General features: G+C 41.8%; 2 protein-coding genes across 3 annotated transcripts; both read left to right on the top strand.

Annotated features, from left to right (window-relative positions):
- Positions 1-429: 429 nt before the first annotated feature.
- JPT1 (Jupiter microtubule associated homolog 1) lies at positions 430-14,080 on the top strand. Of its 2 annotated transcripts, XM_072645644.1 has the most exons (5): positions 494-762; positions 6,998-7,140; positions 7,521-7,612; positions 9,069-9,087; positions 13,083-14,080. In XM_072645644.1, the coding sequence occupies exons 1-5, from the start codon at positions 707-709 to the stop codon at positions 13,229-13,231; spliced, it is 459 nt and encodes a 152-aa protein (XP_072501745.1). In that variant the 5' UTR covers positions 494-706; the 3' UTR covers positions 13,232-14,080. The 2 variants fall into 2 exon arrangements, with proteins under 2 accessions (XP_072501746.1, XP_072501745.1); XM_072645645.1 differs by lacking the exon at positions 9,069-9,087 and having other exon boundaries at positions 430-762; positions 7,521-7,627.
- Positions 14,081-16,333: 2,253 nt separating this feature from the next.
- Positions 16,334-18,236, top strand: NT5C (5', 3'-nucleotidase, cytosolic). Its single transcript, XM_072645639.1, has 5 exons — positions 16,334-16,722; positions 17,003-17,103; positions 17,214-17,274; positions 17,654-17,768; positions 17,896-18,236. The coding sequence occupies exons 1-5, from the start codon at positions 16,537-16,539 to the stop codon at positions 18,051-18,053; spliced, it is 621 nt and encodes a 206-aa protein (XP_072501740.1). The 5' UTR covers positions 16,334-16,536; the 3' UTR covers positions 18,054-18,236.
- The last annotated feature ends 241 nt before the right edge of the window (positions 18,237-18,477 follow it).

Here is an 18,477-nt window from a genome sequence, read left to right as displayed (position 1 = left end):
GGATATACTCGATTTGGCAGTCATAAGATCAGGGGTACCCCACAAGCTCCCAACACAGTCCCTACACACAGTAGGCGCTTAATAAGTGTGTTGAATTCACTGAACCCGGAGAATATTTTTTTTAAACCTAAGAGAGGTCTTAAGGCTGCTCAATTTTCAAACGTTAAATTGTTGAAATACGAACGAGGCCTTTTTTCCCTTTTTTCCCTTTTTTTCTTTTCTTTTCTTTTCTTTCTTCCTCCTCCCTGCCCCCCTCCGGCTCCGTGATAAAGCTAGCAGTTCTCTTTATTGTACTCCCTTGTAATTGACAGGGTGTTTAACTTATAGTTCGTTTGGGTCGGGGCTCTATTTTGTCCAATCACCCGCACAGATTTCGGGGGGGCGGGCCCTGCAGCACCACCTCTCGGCTTGGGAAGGGGGCGGGTCTTCGTGGCTTCTTGGATGGCCGCGTTGCGGCTACCTGGCAGTCCACCGAACCAATGAAAACGAAAGAATCGGTTTGAACGCCCCAATCCCGTGTGGGAAGGAGGCGGGGGCTCGGCCCCCTATAAAATAAGCGGCCAGGGGCGGAGTGGGCTAGAGGGTGGGCTTTTTTGTGTCCGGGTTTGTCAGTGCGTTCGGTTGGACTTCGTCCGGGAGCCGCGTCGCTCTCTCTGTCCGTTCGCCCGACCGTCCGCCCCCGCCCCGGTCCGGCTCCGGCTTCGCCATGACCACCACCACCACCTTCAAGGGCGTCGACCCCAATGGCAGGAACAGCTCCCGGTAAGCGGCGGAGGAGGAAGAGGAAGAGGAAGAGGAAGAGGAGGGGGCGGAGGCCAGGGCTCGGACCCCGGATCCCCGATCCCCGATCCCCGATCCCCGGAGTGCGGCCCTTTCGAGTCTGCCGGAGGGCGTGGGTTTGCTTGGGAGCCGGCTTTGGCAGTTGGCCGGGGTCGGGTCCCCCTGCGTCTTCCCGGGGCTGGCTGAATGGGTCCCCCCTCCCGGGGGATGGAGAAGCGGGGAGCGAGCGCAGGCTCCTTTGTGTGAGGGGCTGAGCCGGCGCTGGCCGCCCCACCCGGCTCACCTGCCGGGGCTCGTGATGCCCACCCACTGCCCAAGCCGGGCCGGCCTGGGCTTTGTAAGGAGGGATTGTGGGGGATCTAGAGACTCCCCACTTCCCCCCCCCCCCCCCCCCAGCCGTACATTTACACTTACGCTTGCCAAGTTCAGCCCCGCTCCCAGCCTGAGGTACCTGTCTGCATGGTCTGCAATATCCCGGACTCGTGGCTCTTCCCTTGCCCCTCGCCCCCCTTCCCAATACCGAGCCCGGTCCCCCTACCCTCCTCGCCTCCACACCCCCCCCACCCCCCCGCTGGTTCTAGTGTCTGGGTGTAACCCACTCTCTCCTCCCTAGACTGGATTGGAGAGGCTCGAGAAAGTAAGTAACCTTCCTGGTGACAAAGGAAGGCTCTCCACCCCACCCACGCCCTCCCCGTCCAAGCCCACCTGAGAGCCGGGGATCCTGGAGACCCTCTCTGTGGGCCCCCCTTTTGGACATCACCCTTGTATTCCTCCCCCGTCCTGCTTTTTCCCCTTAATATTTCTCCGGGGACTTGGTCCTCCCGTTTACCCGTTGCAGTGGCTTCCTGCACTTGGGTGGGGCTGGAGACACATCCATTGTCTCTTCTGTGGCTCCTCCACCTGGGAAGAAGCCCCTCCGCGGGCCCGGAGGCAGAGTTATCAGCCTGCTGGTTTTGAGGGAAGTGGAGGTTTAGGGTGTCCTGGCCCTTAACTTCCTAGAGAGGTTGGTTGGATCCTGGCTTTCTTTAAGGTGTCTACATTGTTTAAGCGTATCGGATACTGTGGCTTTAAATGTATCACAGCCAGCTGGAAAGGAGCATGCTCCTCCTGGTTTGGAGCAGGCTTAGATTTTACTTTGCTTGAATATGTCTCAGTTCTCCCGTTGATCACAGCCGGTACTGTCTTTGGCAAGTAGCTGGTATTGGGGTCCTAGGGAAATGTTACATAGGGAGCCATTTTGTGGGGCGAAGGAGGCAGAGGCATGGCAACAGTATTTGATAGGAGCGGTGGGAGAGGGGTTAGAGTGTTTGAACAAAAAGCGATCTGAGACACTGGAGTCTTTTCAGGGAGCATCTGGAAATCACATCGTTGGTATCACGATTGAATTCACTTGAAATAAATATTTATTATACAATATAAATCAGATATGGCATTGCTAGCTTTCCCAGTGAGTGGTAGAGGGGCTTTAGGGAGGGAGAGAATTTGGAACTCCGTTTTTAAAAATGAATATGAAATCAGAATGGACAAGGTTTTTTTTTTTTTTTTTTTTTTTTTTTTTTTTTTTTTAGAAAAAAACCAACTCATGCCATTGGTTTATTGGGGAAAGGTGAGCAACATTTATTAGATGAAACTAAGAAAGTACTTGCTTGCGGCTTGCCTTGTCATCTTTGAACTGGAATGTAATTAAATACAAATTAACTTTTTGAAGGGGTAGTTTTAGGAAGGAAATCAAGCCTTGGTTTTATATTTCCTTGGAAATGTCTCCAGCTCTTTCATCCACTTTCTGCTTAGCTGCCTGAAATGGTTAGAATGGGATCGAAAAATTTGGAATTTTCAGGTCAGCTTTTGGAATAGTACATATGTCACACAGAGGTTGATAAATACTTTTCTTTGCAAAACATTTAAGATGCTGAGTTTTATTGAAAGGTTTTATTGTCCAATTAGCATTAATATATGATGGAGATTATGACTTCCATAATTCATTGACCCTCTATTATTGTGCTTTACTTTCCCTGTCTTCATTCTGTTTCCTGTATTTCCAGAACTTCCTTGTCTCTTCTTTGCCAGATTTATACATCAAGTGTTCCTATCCCAGGGTCTGGGAAGTTTGTTTATTTTTTAAAAATAACTTTCAATTTAATTTGTTTCCTTTGTAATCTTATGTATTATATCTTTACATTATTCTGAGAAGGGGGGTCCATAGGCTTCACCAGCTACCAAAGGGGAGGGACCCATGACACAAAAAATTTTAAGTACCCCTGCTCTACATAAATGTTTGGTTTGAGGTTCTCTTCCTCCTCCCTCCCCACCTTTGTTAAAGTAAACTGATTATGAATTTTGAAGAAATAAGCTTGAAGAGTTTTTTTCCTCAGAAAATGCATTCTATCACAGATAAATGGGCATAGTATTAATATTTCCTTAAATGTTTGATGCTGAATTAGTCACAGCTTATATATAATATCCAAGGAGAGAATATATTCTACATTTTAAGCAGAAGGCATTTGATTTTTAAATCTCCTGAACCTCTGTTTAGGGACTTTTCCTACTTGCTGCTGTAAATGTCATCAACAAGGGCTTACTCTGTTGTGGGAGGCCACGATGTTGGCAGTTGTAGAAGGAACACAGACCTTTAGGGTGGGACAAAGCTTTGGCTTTTTTAAACTGTTGCTAGGCTAAAAGAAAAAAAAGACAGCAAAACTCTTCATTGTCTCAATTCTGAATACATTTATATACAAATGGTTTACTGTGCCTTCAGTCTTAATTAAAAGAAGCTTTCCTACCCTGAGAGTGAATGGAAGGTGGACTAAGGGTAATTGAGGAGAATAATTCAAGTTGTTCAGCTGATAACATCATAGATTTAGAGCTAGAAGAGATCTTAGAAGCTATTTAGCCCAACCTCCATTTTGCATATGAGAAAACTGAGGCTGAGGTCCTTTTATTCCAAATCTAGCACCCTTAATATATGGGTAAGCATGGTAACTTAGCACTTAGTGCTTTTTGTGGCTTACAAAGGGCTTTCCCTAGTCAACTCTGTGCAAGTATTATTCCCATTTTAATGAGGAAACTGACTCTGTTGTGACTTTGTTCATAGCTCACACAGTTGAGAGTATGGTGTATGTACAGTGGAAAAAGTGTTGGACTTGGAGTCTGCTAGAGTTAAGCTCAAATGTCACAGCTGAAAATGTTTAGCTGGAGGAATCCGTTTTATAATCAACAAGCAAGTATTAAGTGCCTTCTGTGTGTCAAGTACTGGAGATAAAAAGATGAAGTAGTCCTAGCCTCAAAGAGTTTATACAGTGTTGGAGGATATCACTATATCCATATCTGCATATAGATAGATATAGTTAGATATATACATACACATGCATACATACAAAATAAATACAAGGTAATTTGTAGGGACAAAGACACTAGGTCCTAGGAGGGATCAGGAGACACATTCTGAAGTTGGCACATGGGGTGATTGAAGCTATGGATTCTAAGGTAAAAGGTGAGAAAGGGAGTACATTCCAGGCATAGTGGGGGTGGGTACAATCTGGGCAAGGGCTTGGACACTGAATATGGATGTGTGTGTGTGTGTGTGTGTAAGAGCCAGTTTGGCTGGAGGGGAATGTGCTTGAAGGGAACAATGTATTATTCCTAATAGAGGAAATAGGTAGCCATTGGAATTCATTAAGCTGGGAAGCAACATGATTAGATTTGTGCTTAGGAAAATAATTTTGGAGGTTTTATGGAACGTGGATTGGAGAGAAGGGAGTGTTGAGTTAGGGAGACCAATTAGGTTATAGCAGTAGTACAAGTGAGAGGTCTTGAGTGCTTAGGCAAACAGATGGTGATTTTGTGATTAGAACCAGGACAGTTTGTAGATGTAGAGGTAGAACTGACAAAACTTAGCAAGTGTGGGGTATGTGGGGTGAGGTGGAGTTAGGGGTCAGGGTTGTGAACCTGAGTTATTGGAAGGAGGAAGATACCCTTAACAGAAATAGAGAAGTTTTGTATGAGGCTTGGTGGGGAAGGGAGAAGAGAAAAAGTTCTGATTTGGACATATTGGAAATAGGAAATATCCAGTAAGCTGTTGGTGATGAAGTAGAGTTCAGGAGGTCTCTAAATCTAGGAATTATCTGTAGAAAGAAGGTAATTAAACACATGAGTTGGTGAGCAAACCAAGAGCATAGAGAGAGAGGGCCCAAGATAGGGTCTTGGGGTGTAATCAAATTGAATATCATATATGTTTAATGAAGCAACAAAGTATTCCAAGGAGGGGGTAGTCAGGGAGATAGGAGGACAATCTAACGAGCAGTGTCACACAAAACCTGGAAAGGAGTTTTCAAGTTAACAATGTCAAATGTTGCAGAAAAGTCAAGAAGAATGAAGAAAAGTCCATCAGATTTCAGTTGAACTAGGAGGCAATAAATGTAAATAGCTTTTTCTATGAGTTTTATTTTGAAAGAGAGGAGGGAGATGGTTGGATCTAGTGAGGGCTCTGAGAGCAGATTTGGGTCTCTTTATAAGCTGTTGGGACAGAGCTAATAGGAAGAGATCCATAATTAGGAGGATTGTAGGGAGGCAACTGCTGAAGGGGATAGAAGTGTTGAGGGGTTGGTTTTGTCCCTTCAGAGACTGGAGTAAAGGATCGATTTGGGGATGATGTCCAGGGCTTTTGAGAGGGAGAATTGGATAGAAGAGGGAGTTTATGATGATTGGTTCCTCTTGGTAAAATATGAAGGAAGACTCTTCTTTGTGAAGGTTGAGATCCCCCCCCCCCAGTTTAAGAAGTGATGGACTAGAGCAATGGATAATAGGGTGTGGCACCTGAAAAGAATTTAGTGCTATAAATCTGGACAGAACTGAATAGTAAGAGGACGTATATGGAATTTACCTTAATTGTACAGGGTCTTGAATCCTCAAATTTCTTTGTTTTGTTTATATATTTGAATTATGTGTTGGACAGAGTGGGAGAAATGGGGGGAAGATTAGCTTCTTGTGCATTAGTAATGATAACAATGAAGAGTTCATCTAAATCTTATCAATGGAGGGACCATTTTGTTTACAACCTCTTACAACAGGGAAAATGATTTAAGTTAAATTTTGTTAATTTATTTACTCTTTATATCTGTCATTTGTCGTGGTGGGAGAAACGCCTCCCTTCCATCCCACCTCCTACAAAGTAACATTAAGCCAAAACCATCTGATACAGCAACTCCATCTGACAACGGACGCAACATTCTGTCCTGTTAGTTTAAGTCACTGCCTCTGCTGTGAGGATAGGAAGTTGTTTCTTTTGTCCCAGGGCCCTTCAGTGTCTTTAGTGGTCTATTCATTTATATTACTATAGACAATTGTATAGTTTTCTTTTGGTTCTGTTGCATTTGTTCCCACTTTTTTTCCATGTTTCTCTGAATTCTTTAATTTTTCCTTACTACACAATAGGATTTTATTTCATTCACGAGCCTTTTTTTCCTAGCTGTTGCCCAATTGATGGGCATACTTAACCTGTTTCCAATTCTTTGCTACCAACAAAATACTGAGCCTAAAATTTAAGCAAATGTGTCTTTGCCAGGAAAACCCCAAATGGGGTCTCAAAGAGTCAGACATGATTGAAATGGTGGACCACCAACAACAAAGAAATCGGCAGGATTCTAGAAGGAATAATAGATTCTGAGCATATTCATGATACTTCAAAATAATTCACAGCTTTTGAGCTAAATGTGTTTGTACCGAGTTGCTAATTTTCATTAGAGGTAATAGGTAAGATTAGTGTTATATATAAGCTCTTTAGGTGATGCTGCATTTGAAAATATTGCCTTATTTTCTCCCATAATCTGTGCTTTAATATTGGTAGAAATTAATTAGTATCATTTTCTCATTTGGTTTCTTAGAAAATAGTTATAGATGGACTGCTCTGGAGACTAAAATCTATTCTGTTCTAAAATCCATTGTTGTAAATTGAGAACCTGGTAGTACAAGCTTCTTTGCAAATGTGCTCCATTGTGCCCGTGTGGTTTTAGTTTTCTTTAGAAACTTTAGTGTTGGTTTATCAAGGCTTCTGATCAAGCTTCCAGTTGTGATGCAATGTTATCATTCAGAAGTGAGTTTGAACTGTGAGTTGTGTGCCTTTCTTCATTGGAAAGTTTTTTAAACCCATGTTGTGTTTTGTTTTTATTTTTTAATAATTTTAAGACTGTTAGGTTATTGATGAAGCTTTGTTTCCTCCTAGGGTGTTACGTCCTCCAGGTGGTGGGTCTAATTTTACTTTGGGCTTTGATGAGCCCACAGAACAACCAGTGAGAAAGAACAAAATGGCATCTAATATTTTTGGAACATCTGAAGAAAATCAACCTTCTTGGGCCAAGTCAGCAGGTATTCCTTACTTGCATGAACTCAGTTTACCTTTCAAAAGTGATATATATACTCCCCCCCTTAACAATCTCAAATATTGTAGTGTTTGTGAGGAAAATATTAAACCTTAGTCTAATCAGTAATAAAATAAGAAAGTTTAATTCTGTTCAGTGAAATAGTTACTATCCTGTGAATGAATTGATAGGTTTTTGAAAAAAAAATTTTTGTTTTTTAATAATTTATTTTAGTTTTCGACATTCATTTGCATAAGATTTTGAGTTTTAAATTTTCTCCCCCTCTGTTTACAAGACTGTTTTGTTAATTCTATAACTGTACTAGGTGGTATGTTTTTCTTTTTAGTCATTACATTCTTGTATTCTAAGACTAACTCTTATTTTTAGGGGCTCAGTCTAGTAGGGATAGTTCTGAACCATCTGGCCTCCAAAGAAGAAACTCTTCTGAAGCCGGTCCTGGAGATTTTTTAGGTCCCAAGGTTAGTATGCCAATTGTGATGCAAAAAGAGTACTTTGGGATAAAAAAAAAAAAAAAGCCGATAGCTGACAGCTATGCAGTGCATTAAGATTTATAAATTGCTTTACATATCTCACCTCCAACAGCTTCATATGACACTATATCTGTGGGAGGAGTAGTCCACACAACTAAGTTAACATCTACTTGAACATCTGTCTTAAACCAAGAATTACTTTTGTTCTCTTTTATTTAACTATAGTGCTTTAGAGTCATGGACTGTCTAACTCACTCACTTTACAGATGAGGAAATTGAGGTCTAGAATGGTTGTAATTTTACCAAAACCTCACACTAAAGTAACAAAGCTGGAGCTGGAAACTAGACTTCTGAGGTGCGATATTGAGATCTGGTGGCTACCATTTCATATAGAATTTGGGGAAAGCGAGTTTAATATTTTGGCAATTATTTTTAATTGTCTGGTCAGGTCTTAACCCTTGCTAGACTATCAAAGATACAGTGTGCATGAACAGTGATGTACATGTCAGGAAAAACCTCAAAAAACTGAATCTCTATTGTTTTACTACTTAAAAATTGTCAAAAGTGCTCAGATCATTGGTGAGAAAGTTGAATCTGGAGGGGCTTCCTCATTGAACTAGATCACTTAACAAACATTTATTTAGATGACTTCTAAGGTCCCCTTCAATTTTAAATCTATACTCTTGTGAATTCTCAGGGGATTTGGAATTGATACCCTGTCTTCTTTCAAGGGATTGGGATAAATGACTTTCACATTCTGGTACAAGTTCAGGGTTTTTAGGGGGAAAAAAAGCCAAAATCAACCAACCCACAACTAAGTGACTGTGAGCCACAATATTAACTTGATATTAAGATCGGTCATAGAATTATCCTTTCACTTTCAGTTTGGTGCTTTTTAATGGTTAAAAGGTAGAAGTTATTTGTCACACAAATGTACACAGTCATAAAGTCTCAGTCTGAAAAAATAAAAAAGGATTTTTAAGGAGGTAAAAGGGAATATGGGAATATGTATGTGTGTGTGTGTTTGTGTGTGTATGTATAACAGACTACCTCAGCCAAAAATTAGGACTGAATAAGTTAAAAAAGGCTTAGACATACCTAGATTTTTCTTCATTGTACTTCATTTTGTCTCCTTTGCAAACATAAACTTGTTAGGAGACGTTAAAAATGAAAGTCTTGCAACAGGAATTGCCTTTTGTGGATTTGTGGATTTCGTGATGCAGTTTTTAAAAAGAGCTGAAATACCAGTATGTTTATCTTCTGACTAGCTTTGTTTTATGCCAAAACTCAGTTGGACATTAGATCGAAAAGATTTTTGTAGCCACTTTCTCTGTCAAACAGCCTCTAAGTGAAACAGAGCTTGTAAGCACTGAGTTCACATGTTGTATCTGTGTTGTCAAGTGTTGGATACAAAATCTTATTTTTCCTTTCTTTCCCTTTGTAGGGAGAAGGTGATGTACATGGTGAGTACTACTTGTTTGTTTTGGCTTTATATATGGTTTTATAACAAGTAGAAGGGGTATTGTTTTAGACTAGGTTGTTTGGAGAAGATGAGAGTGTCAGAATAAATGAATGTGTTGGGCATGAAACTGGATCCTGCTGTAATTGATAAGGTAAGTTAAATGTATTAACAGTATTCTACAGAGAATGGAGAAGAAAAATACTAGGGACTGACTCAGTGTATTTATTAAACATCTACTAGGGACCTGAAACCGTGCTCGATTGTGCCTAGCTTTGAAAGTATGTTTCATATCTTAATCAGCAATGAAATGATTACCTCCTTTCTCGGGGTAAATTTTTGGCATTTATGGTTTAAAAAGGTAACAATGAAAGCTTTCATTAAAAGACACAAAAAGTCTAGTAGTCCCCTCCCCCCAATCAAATTCACAGATCCTGAAATTGAGATTACCTTTGTCTTTGTCGTACTCAGTGAGGGTGTTCCTGAAATTCAGTAAATAAACTTTTAAGGCATAGTGTATATAGGATTTCTGTGATTATTCAGCAAGAAAGAGAAATTGACTTACTATTTCATGAATGCTGACCTCTAGAGGTTGGGTTCCAGGTACGTAAATTGAAAGCTAATTTGAAAAATATCAAATCTCTGATTGTGATGAAAGGAATACATATATCAATCAGTATTGATCATTTTAAAAATAACTCATCTGTAAGAATGCAGCAGTCTCAGAATCTGAGCCTTGCCTTTTCTTAGTCATGAGTCACTGCTACGTGTTTCTTACTTTGAGACTGAAACTTCTGGAGAACAAGATCCACTCAAGAACAATTTCTTTGATAAAGAGTCAGGTCAGTTCTTTAAATTTGAGTACTATTTGAACTTCTGAAACCATTCTTAGAAATCAGAGCTCAGTCATTAGTTTTATCTGAAGGTTTGCTTGCATGATTTGAGGTGAAGAGACTGTCCTTTTGATGACTGATTGCTTAGTGGTCTTGACTAAGGAAAAATAATAGACTGCTGTTGTTATGATGGCATTTAAGTACCTAGTGAGTGCAGTAGGCACTTAAATGTTATTATAAACTGAAATACTGCTTTGAGAATTCTCTAGTCCTTATTTAGGACCAATATAATGGTATTTTCTTTGGCTGCAAAAGAACAAATACTTAACTAGTGGAAAATCTGGCCTTTTAAGTATTACCTTTGAATGTAAAGAAGTGGTAGAAAAAACATTTCTTTTGATTGGTCAGCTTATCCCTTCTATATAGTTTTGTGGTAGTTTTTGCTGTAAAAACATACCATCATATGATATTTAGTATGACATTGTCCATGTGGGCCTTTGTGATAGATGAGGTTGTTACAACTCTTTCTGGTGATTGCAGCAACTAAACTTCCTTTCAAAGAATCCTAAATTGATCAATATTAAATGAAATCCTGCTGTCATAGAAGTGTATCATAGAATACAATGGAAGCTTCATTGGTAATATGATTTTTCAATATTAGTTATCATTATTTACATGTTAAGACCCATTCAAATAATATATTTCTCTTGGTTAGCATATTTTTGGCGTAGTACTTTAAACTCTTAATACACTGGCTTAGCTAATCTGGCATCTTCCGCCATCATCATAATCAGAGTTGACATTTATATGACACTTAAGGTTTACAGAGTATGGACTGACTTGTGATCCTTCTTAGCTACAGAGCATGGAATAATCTGTGATTATATCTACTAAAAAATGTTTTAGTTCAGAAAGCCCTGTTAAATTCCTCACCAGACTAGCTTCATTTTTCTCCTAGTTTACGATTCTCTCCCTGCTCCCCCCTATATGGGACTACATGGCAGGTTAGGTTTTTTTCTTTATGCTCATATGGGATGAACTACCTAAGCATTCTGAGCCCCTAGCAACTTATATTTGTATATTTTCCATTTACATCGAGATGTATCTTCGACTCTACCTGTGAAAATATCTCTTATGCTATTTGAACTCTAGGAGTCAAATAGCAGCCATCTTCTTTTCAGAAATTTCTTTTATGATAAGCTACTTTAATCATTACATGCTTCTCCCTATACTTTTCCATCCTGTGCCTCATTTCCTCTTCCCCTCCCTCCAAAAAAAGATGGTCGTGAAGGGATTTTGGTGAAACATGAAAAAAATGACTCATCATGTTTAAAGTAATAGTCTCTATCTGGGGTCTCTTTAAGACAATATATATTTGTCTCTCTCTTGAGTGATTTAAACATTGCTTTGGCCTCCAAACAGAACAGATGGTTGAGTTTCTTCTAGATCTAGAGTTCAGTGGCCTTTTAATCTCTTCTCAACCCATCTTTCTCCCACCTCTCCCCCAAGTCTTTATACACACTTGTTATTAGTGTTCTAGAGAAGGGAGAATAAGGAGAATTTGCAGTTGGATAAATAAACACTTAGATCCCAAGGTTTGTTCTTTTATATATAAATCTTATGTGTGGGACATTGGTTCTATCTTTATAAAGACCGTTTTCTTCTTTTGATATAAAACAGACATAGGGGAGAGAGGGGAGAAATAAGTGATACATTCAAAACTGACCTAAGGAAGTGAAAGCTGCTATTGTAGAACTGTAGATTGATTCACTGAACTTCAGATGTATTCATTAACTGTGCAATCCAAACAAACAATGAAGTATTGAACATGAACCAATTAATTCAGACTTTCCGAAGTTCTTTATAGTGCTGAGTGGGTGAGCGATGTCAGATCAGCCTGGGCCTTGAATTGGTAAGCTCGCTAACCCTGAAATCATGACTTTTAAAAACATATCTGAATTCAGCACATAAATTCCAAAAACTTTCCCATTTTGCTTTCCCTCTGAACTGTCTTCTGTTGATTTGTTAAAAAAAAAAAAATGCTTCCTTAGTGCTCTTCTTTCTTTTTTGGCATTCCTATTATTAGGCCTACCCTCAAAAATGTTTATCAGTTTTCCTGCTCCTGACACATACACTTTGTAACAAGGTAACATAGTCATACAAGACAGATCCACATAATTGCCATGTCCAGAAACGTGTGCCTGCCTCATTCTTCACCGCTAGCCTATCGCCTCACTCTGGCCCTCTCAGGTTTCTCTGAGAGGTCATGGACAGGACTCCCCTTTCCCTCCCCCCCCAAAAAACAAGAAAAATAATGAAAGTTAAAGAAAACATCATGCTTCCATCTGCATTCAGATTCCATCAGTTCTTTCTTTAGAGGTCGATAGCATTTTTTATCATAAGTCCTTTGGAATTGTCTTGGGTCTTTGTATGCCTGAGAAGAGCCAATAAGTCATTCACAATTGATCATCTTACAATATTGCTGTTATTGTACAACGTTTGGTTTTGTTCACTTTATATCAATTCATGTAAGTTTTAGAAGTTTTTTTGTTGGAGTGAAAAATTTTTTAAAACATTGCATACTATAGTAATTTCTGACACTTCTGAGTTCATTTAGCTATTTTTTAAAAAGCAAAACACTCGAACAAAGATCATTCCTTTAATGCAGAAATGAGTTTGGGGTTTTTTTTAGACCATTCTCTATGTATAGTGGAATGAACTTCTGACACAGGAGATTGTTTCTTTAAGAACAGCTGCTAATTGGGAGTTAACCAAACCACCCATTTAACTTCCTGATCTTAAGCAAATGTGTAAAGCTGGAAAACACTGGTTCTGAAGGACTTACATTATGAAGTTGAAAGGCTAGTAGAAATGGGAATGGAGTTCGTATTGCCTAACACAGGGGTGGGAAACCTTTGGCCCTCAAGTGTGGCCCTTTGATTGAGTCCAAATGTCACAGAACAAATTATGAAGTTTAGATTCAATCACAGTGCTGCACTTGAGGACCTAGAGGGCCACATGTGACCTTGGGGTTAAAGATTCCCCACCTCTGATCTAATACTTATGCCTCCAAAGTGATGTTTTTTTCAAGGGGACAAAAAAGAGAGGTCTGGGAAGTAGAAAAGGGAAGACTGTCTAATTTGATTTTTTTTTTTTATCATGCTAGAAAATATGGAGGGAGACTTACAAGTTGACCTGGGACAGAATGAAGAGAAATCGGTGCCTGCTGCACCTGTTCCCAGCCCAGTTGCATCAGCACCAGCACCATCCAGAAGAAATCCACCTGGTGGCAAGTCCAGCTTAGTCCTTGGTTAAATATGACTTTTTTTCCTCCCCTCCATGCTTGTGAACTGCACAACTTGAGCCTGACTGTACATCTCTTTAAAATTTCTTTCATTAAAAAAGCACTTTATGTACTACTGCCTTTTTTTTTTTTTTTAAAGAGCAAGTAATCCCCCATTTGTCCAGGTCTGCAGGCCATGGCATGAGTGTTCTCCATAGTATATTGCTGACGGAACACTCTGAAGCTTAATGATGTGTTTTCAAGAACTAAAAACTCAGTTCTAAATGTGTTAGAGTTTTTTGTACCAGGTGGTTTTTTAAACTCCATTCTTGATCAGCCTTACTGATCAATTTAGGCTCAATAAACCCATGTCAGCAGTCTGAAGGTACAGTTCTTCTCAGGCCCCTGAAACACAAAGTTGACTTCATCCAAGACTGTCTCTTTGGTTTCAATCTAATTTATCCTGTAAATATCCTTTGCTACAAGCATCCACACTTTTCTGTGCCATACAAACCTGTAAAGATCCCTGGGCCTCATGCCTTGCTGACTGGAAAGAAGAGAAACTGTCTTTAGATTTTGAACATAGGAATTAAACCAGGTGTAAAATTGATGTCTGACAAGTTGAGCCTAAGACAGGGAAGGAGTTGAGTGTCCAATTGAATTTAACTGGATTCAGAAACAGTAGAGCAAGGGGAGTGAATCATACAGAAAGTGAGTATTCATCAAGGAATACCTACAGGGGTATTTTCCCTACAAAATGACTCAGTGCTGTGTGCATGATCATGCTGGTGCTTGACCATGAAGTGAAAGTCTCATCTTTAAAATGTGTTGTAATTTCATTAATCTGGGCTGTTTAAAGTAAACAACAGAGACGTTTTGAAGTGTTGTGTCTTGTGTTTGTTTTTTTGGGGGGGAGGAGAGGTAGATTTTTATTCTCTGTTTTAGTTTTTTTCCTTGAACCTATGACTTGTTCATTTCTTTATTCAGTTATTTTTATAGCTTGCATCTGGGTTTGCCTCCTTGATGTTAACTTTTTTAAGCTCAAGAAATGGCAGAATTAAAAAACAAGTAAAGATTTGCTATCTCCAGAAATGAGACAGTGGAATAGTGTGTATGATACTTGGCTGGTGGAATCCAATGGCATTGAATGCTTCTTCCCTAAAACATTTTTATCAGACCTGCTGGACAAACATTCTCTTGATATAATTGTGCCACATTGATGACTATAGCTGAAGGCCAGAAAGTAGAGAAACACAAGGCTTGGGCCATTCAAAAACTGGATCGTTCATTAGCCACTGAATGATGGAAAGTGACCAGAATTAAGGTCTCATAAAATGTAGTTTAGAAACTGACTGGTCTTAATTTGGGCCACAAGACTACTATTAAGAAAGGAAGAGAGAGAGAAGAGGAGAGGGGAGATTATGCTATTAGCATTAGGTGCATTAGGTTTTGAAGTAGATAGAGTGCCAGACCTGGAGTCAGGAAGACCTGAGTTCAAATCCAGCTGTATGAATCTGGCAAAATCATTTAACCCTGTTTGCCTCAGTTTCCTCATCTGTAAAATGAGCTGGAGAAGGAAATGGCAAATCACTCCAATATCTTTGCCAGGGAAATCCTAAATGGAATCACAAAGAGTTGGACACAACTGAATGACTAAACAACAAATAACTACTGTTGGAATTTTTATATGGCTTGCTTGGAGGTGGCTAGATAAGCCACCCACATTTTATTTTAACACAAGAAACTATCTTTAAGAGTTTGGGACCTATGCTTATTCTTGGCTCTGTGGTCATGCCTTGCCTGAAGAATGCTTATTTCTCATCAAGTGCTGACCACACTTCTTTCTTGCAGCCATTGCAAAAGATTTTATTTGCTAAACAATGTGAAACTACAGTTTTCACCTTTTGTATCTACCTTTAACCAAATCAGGCTGAGTCAAACTTTGTTAGCTTACATTTTAAGAAATGGATAAATAGATTAATTCTTTAACATGCAAAAACGTGATGTGTCTGATCCTAAAAAGGGCTCTGCTCTAAAAGGTTGCACCAAGGGTTCCCCTCTGCACTCCTGTTCTCCCAAACACTAAGGGAAGGGCTAATTTCCATGAAGACTAAATTTAAGAGCATTACAGTCTGGTTACCTCTCTTTCCTTTACCTTTGACCCCTGCCTCCTACTTAGGAGCACAGATGTTGAGTTAGAAGGATCCAGCCTCTCTTTTTAAAAATTCTAATTTGAGTTCAATCAAGAAATATTTATTAAGTGCTGACTGTTCCAGGCATTGTATTCAATGCTGGGGATACAAAAATAGCAAGACAAGTCCCTGCCTTCAAAGAGTTTACAACCTAATGGGGGAGACAACGAGCATAGATAAAAATCAAACTGTATACCGTAGGAATAGGAAATAATTAACAGAGGGGGATGCACTAGAGTTAAGGGTTGCAGAAGGCTTCCTATAGAAGATGGGATTTTATTTGGGGCTTAAAGGAAACCTAGGAGGTCGGTAGTGGGAGGGAAAACATTCCAGGAATGGAGGAGAATCAGGAAATGCCCAGAGGGGAGAGAGGCCTGTATCACTGAGTGGAAGAATTCTGAATTCTCTCCCTCCCCCACTCATTGAGAAGGCTAGAAAAACAAAACCCATTACATGTATGCATAATCACAAAAAACGTTCCCACGTTAGTCGTATCCCCCCCAAAATATACTTCAGTTTGTACTCCTGGGTCCCTCCGTGCTCCCGGTCTTATTTTACAGTTAAGGAAGCAGGGCCAGCAGTCGTCAGACTGGGGTCCTCACTCCTTACCCCTGCCAGGGTTCTTTTCACTACCGCGACATCCTTAAGGACTAGACGTTCTCTCCATGCCCCCTTCCCCGGTGGGGGGTGCAGTGTGTATGTGCCTCCGAGGGCGCCGGGCCGGGTGCTGGACCTCTGTCGTAGCTGACTTCCTGACCCCACGTGGGGTTTTCTTGGCGAGATACTCCAGCTCATTTTACAGATAAGGAAACTGAGGCAAACAGGGATGAGTGACTTGGCCCAGGCCCACGCAGCTAGTAAGGTAAGGGCAGATCTGCACTCTTCCGGACTCCAAGCCCAGTTAGCCCTTAAAGCAGGTTAATTGCCCCTTTCCCCGGCTCCCCAGATTCCAAGGTGCTCCCCCGCCAGGACTGCCCCTGAGCCTCACCAGCCGCCCCCTGGGGACGCGGAGACTACCAGGATTCAGACGCCGGCCCCCGGCCGGCTCTAGCCGGGAGGGCTCGGGTGGGTGGAGCCGGCCCCGCCCCTCCGGCCCCGCCCGCGCCCGCTGCGGCTGCTGTTCCGGTGTCGGGGTTCTCCGGACCATGGAGCTGGAGACGCCACGTGCGCTGAGGGTGCTGGTGGACATGGACGGTGTGCTGGCCGACTTTGAGGGCGGCCTCCTGCGAGCCTTTCGTCTCCGCTTCCCGCACGATCCCTACGTGGCCCTGGAGGAGCGGAGAGGCTTCTCCGCCCGGGCCCAGTATGGAGCCCTGCGGCCGGACCTCGCGGTAAGCGGAGCGGCCCCGAGGCCTGGGAAAACCCCCGGGGCTCACAGCCCCCCTGCCCCCTCCCCAGGCAGGACGGCCCGGACTGAGCCCCGTGGACGCGAGCCACCGGGCCCTTCTGGGCGCTGAAACCTGCAGCTTGCCTTCCCTCGGCCCTGACCGCGGGGCATCGGTCAGAAACCGGGACGCATCAGTGGGATGCCCCCACTAGGCATCCTTGAGCAGGACGACCTCCCATGGGGGTCATGGGTGTGGAGGCGAGCTGGGACATTGTGTCTTTCAGGAGAAAGTGGCAAGTGTTTATGAAGCACCAGGGTTTTTCCTAGAGCTGGAGCCCATTCCCGGAGCCTTGGAAGCCTTGCGGGAAATTAAATGCATGAAGGAGTAAGGAGTGTGTGGGGAGGGGGAGGAGGAGGGAGCAAGGGAGAGGGAGTATTGGGATGGAACCAATTCTTGGGGCCCCAGTTTTCTTAAAAGGTCTGTTTATTTTGCAGTACTGAAGTCTTCATTTGCACAAGCCCACTGCAGAAGTACAATTACTGCATTAGTGAGAAGGTTAGACTTTGTTGGGTTAGCATGTTTTAGAATTTAGAGACTCTCATATAATGGATGAACCTAGTTTTCTAAACCCTCATTTGAAAAAAAAACAAACACCAAACATCTCCCCCTAGGAAACCCAGGAAACACCAGGCATATGGATATCTTGGGTAGGGAGGAGTGGGTAGGTGGATAGTGGTGGGAGAAAGGGATTATGCACTGTTTGGATATGTAGGCACAAAGCTTTTCCAGTCCGGCTACTGGCCAGTTTTCTCTCAAAATTTGGTAAACTACCAAGTCACCTATTCCACTGCCTTGGCACCCCAGCTCACTGGAAGGAAGTCAAAGCTTGAGTGTCAGAACATGGCTGACCCCCCACTCCTCTCCATTACAACAGTACCTTTGGGTGGACAAGTACCTAGGTCCAGAGTTTGTGGAACGAATGATTCTGACCAGGGATAAGACAGTAGTGTCCGGGGACCTGCTCATTGATGACAAGGATACTATTCAAGGTTGGAATATATTCCTTAAAATTTTTCTAAGATGCAGGTTTACCTGCCAGCACCAGAGAGGGAACTTTTTGTTGGCTATTGCTAAAATACTGTGTGATTCCAGTTGCTTTCCTGTGCCCCACCCCAGGCCAAGAGAAGAACCCAAGCTGGGAGCACATTTTGTTCACTTGTTGCCACAATCAACACCTGGACACACCCCCTTCCAAAAGAAGGCTTCATTCCTGGAGTGACAACTGGAAAGCCATCTTAGATAGTAAGCGAAAAGTAAGACTAGAACAGGAGTGAAAGGGCATCTGTAGTAGGAACAAATGGAGCTCTGGAAGCCACATCAGGGAAGAGGGACTTCAAACAAGAGGGAGCCCCCGCACAGACCCTACCATCAAATACCTCCAGAAGGAACTGTACCAGTATCATAGTAACAACAGGACTGTGGGCCACACACTGTCAATAAAAAAAAATTTGACTGAGGCCTCATGTGTCTATTTGGAATGGTAAAGGGGATAGAAGGCCTAAAAAATATTCCCATACATTAACCTATTCATTCTCTTAAGTGCTATCTTTACTCTGTTGGTGCAGTGGATAGAGGCCTGGCCCTGAAGTCAGGCGGACTCATCTTCTGGAGTTCAAATCTGGGCTCAGATGCTCCCTAGCTGTGTGACTCTGGGCAAGTCACCTAACCTTGTTTGCCTCAGCTTCCTCATCTATAAAA

This window comes from Notamacropus eugenii, chromosome 2 (genome assembly GCF_028372415.1).
Source record: "Notamacropus eugenii isolate mMacEug1 chromosome 2, mMacEug1.pri_v2, whole genome shotgun sequence".
Classification (NCBI taxonomy): Eukaryota; Metazoa; Chordata; class Mammalia; order Diprotodontia; family Macropodidae; genus Notamacropus; species Notamacropus eugenii.
The sequence above is the reverse complement of the archived record's forward strand: the minus strand, read 5'-3'. Positions and strand labels throughout refer to the sequence as shown.

Bases quoted from the DNA above. Each gene is read 5' to 3' on its own strand.
- JPT1 (XM_072645644.1), top strand. From the start codon at position 707: ATGACCACCACCACCACCTTCAAGGGCGTCGACCCCAATGGCAGGAAC. The intron at 763-6,997 runs GTAAGCGGCGGA...GTTTCCTCCTAG, and splicing joins AATGGCAGGAACAGCTCCCG to GGTGTTACGTCCTCCAGGTG. The intron at 7,141-7,520 runs GTATTCCTTACT...TCTTATTTTTAG, and splicing joins TTCTTGGGCCAAGTCAGCAG to GGGCTCAGTCTAGTAGGGAT.
- NT5C (XM_072645639.1), top strand. From the start codon at position 16,537: ATGGAGCTGGAGACGCCACGTGCGCTGAGGGTGCTGGTGGACATGGAC. The intron at 17,104-17,213 runs GTAAGGAGTGTG...TTTATTTTGCAG, and splicing joins GAAATTAAATGCATGAAGGA to TACTGAAGTCTTCATTTGCA. The intron at 17,275-17,653 runs GTTAGACTTTGT...CCATTACAACAG, and splicing joins ATTACTGCATTAGTGAGAAG to TACCTTTGGGTGGACAAGTA.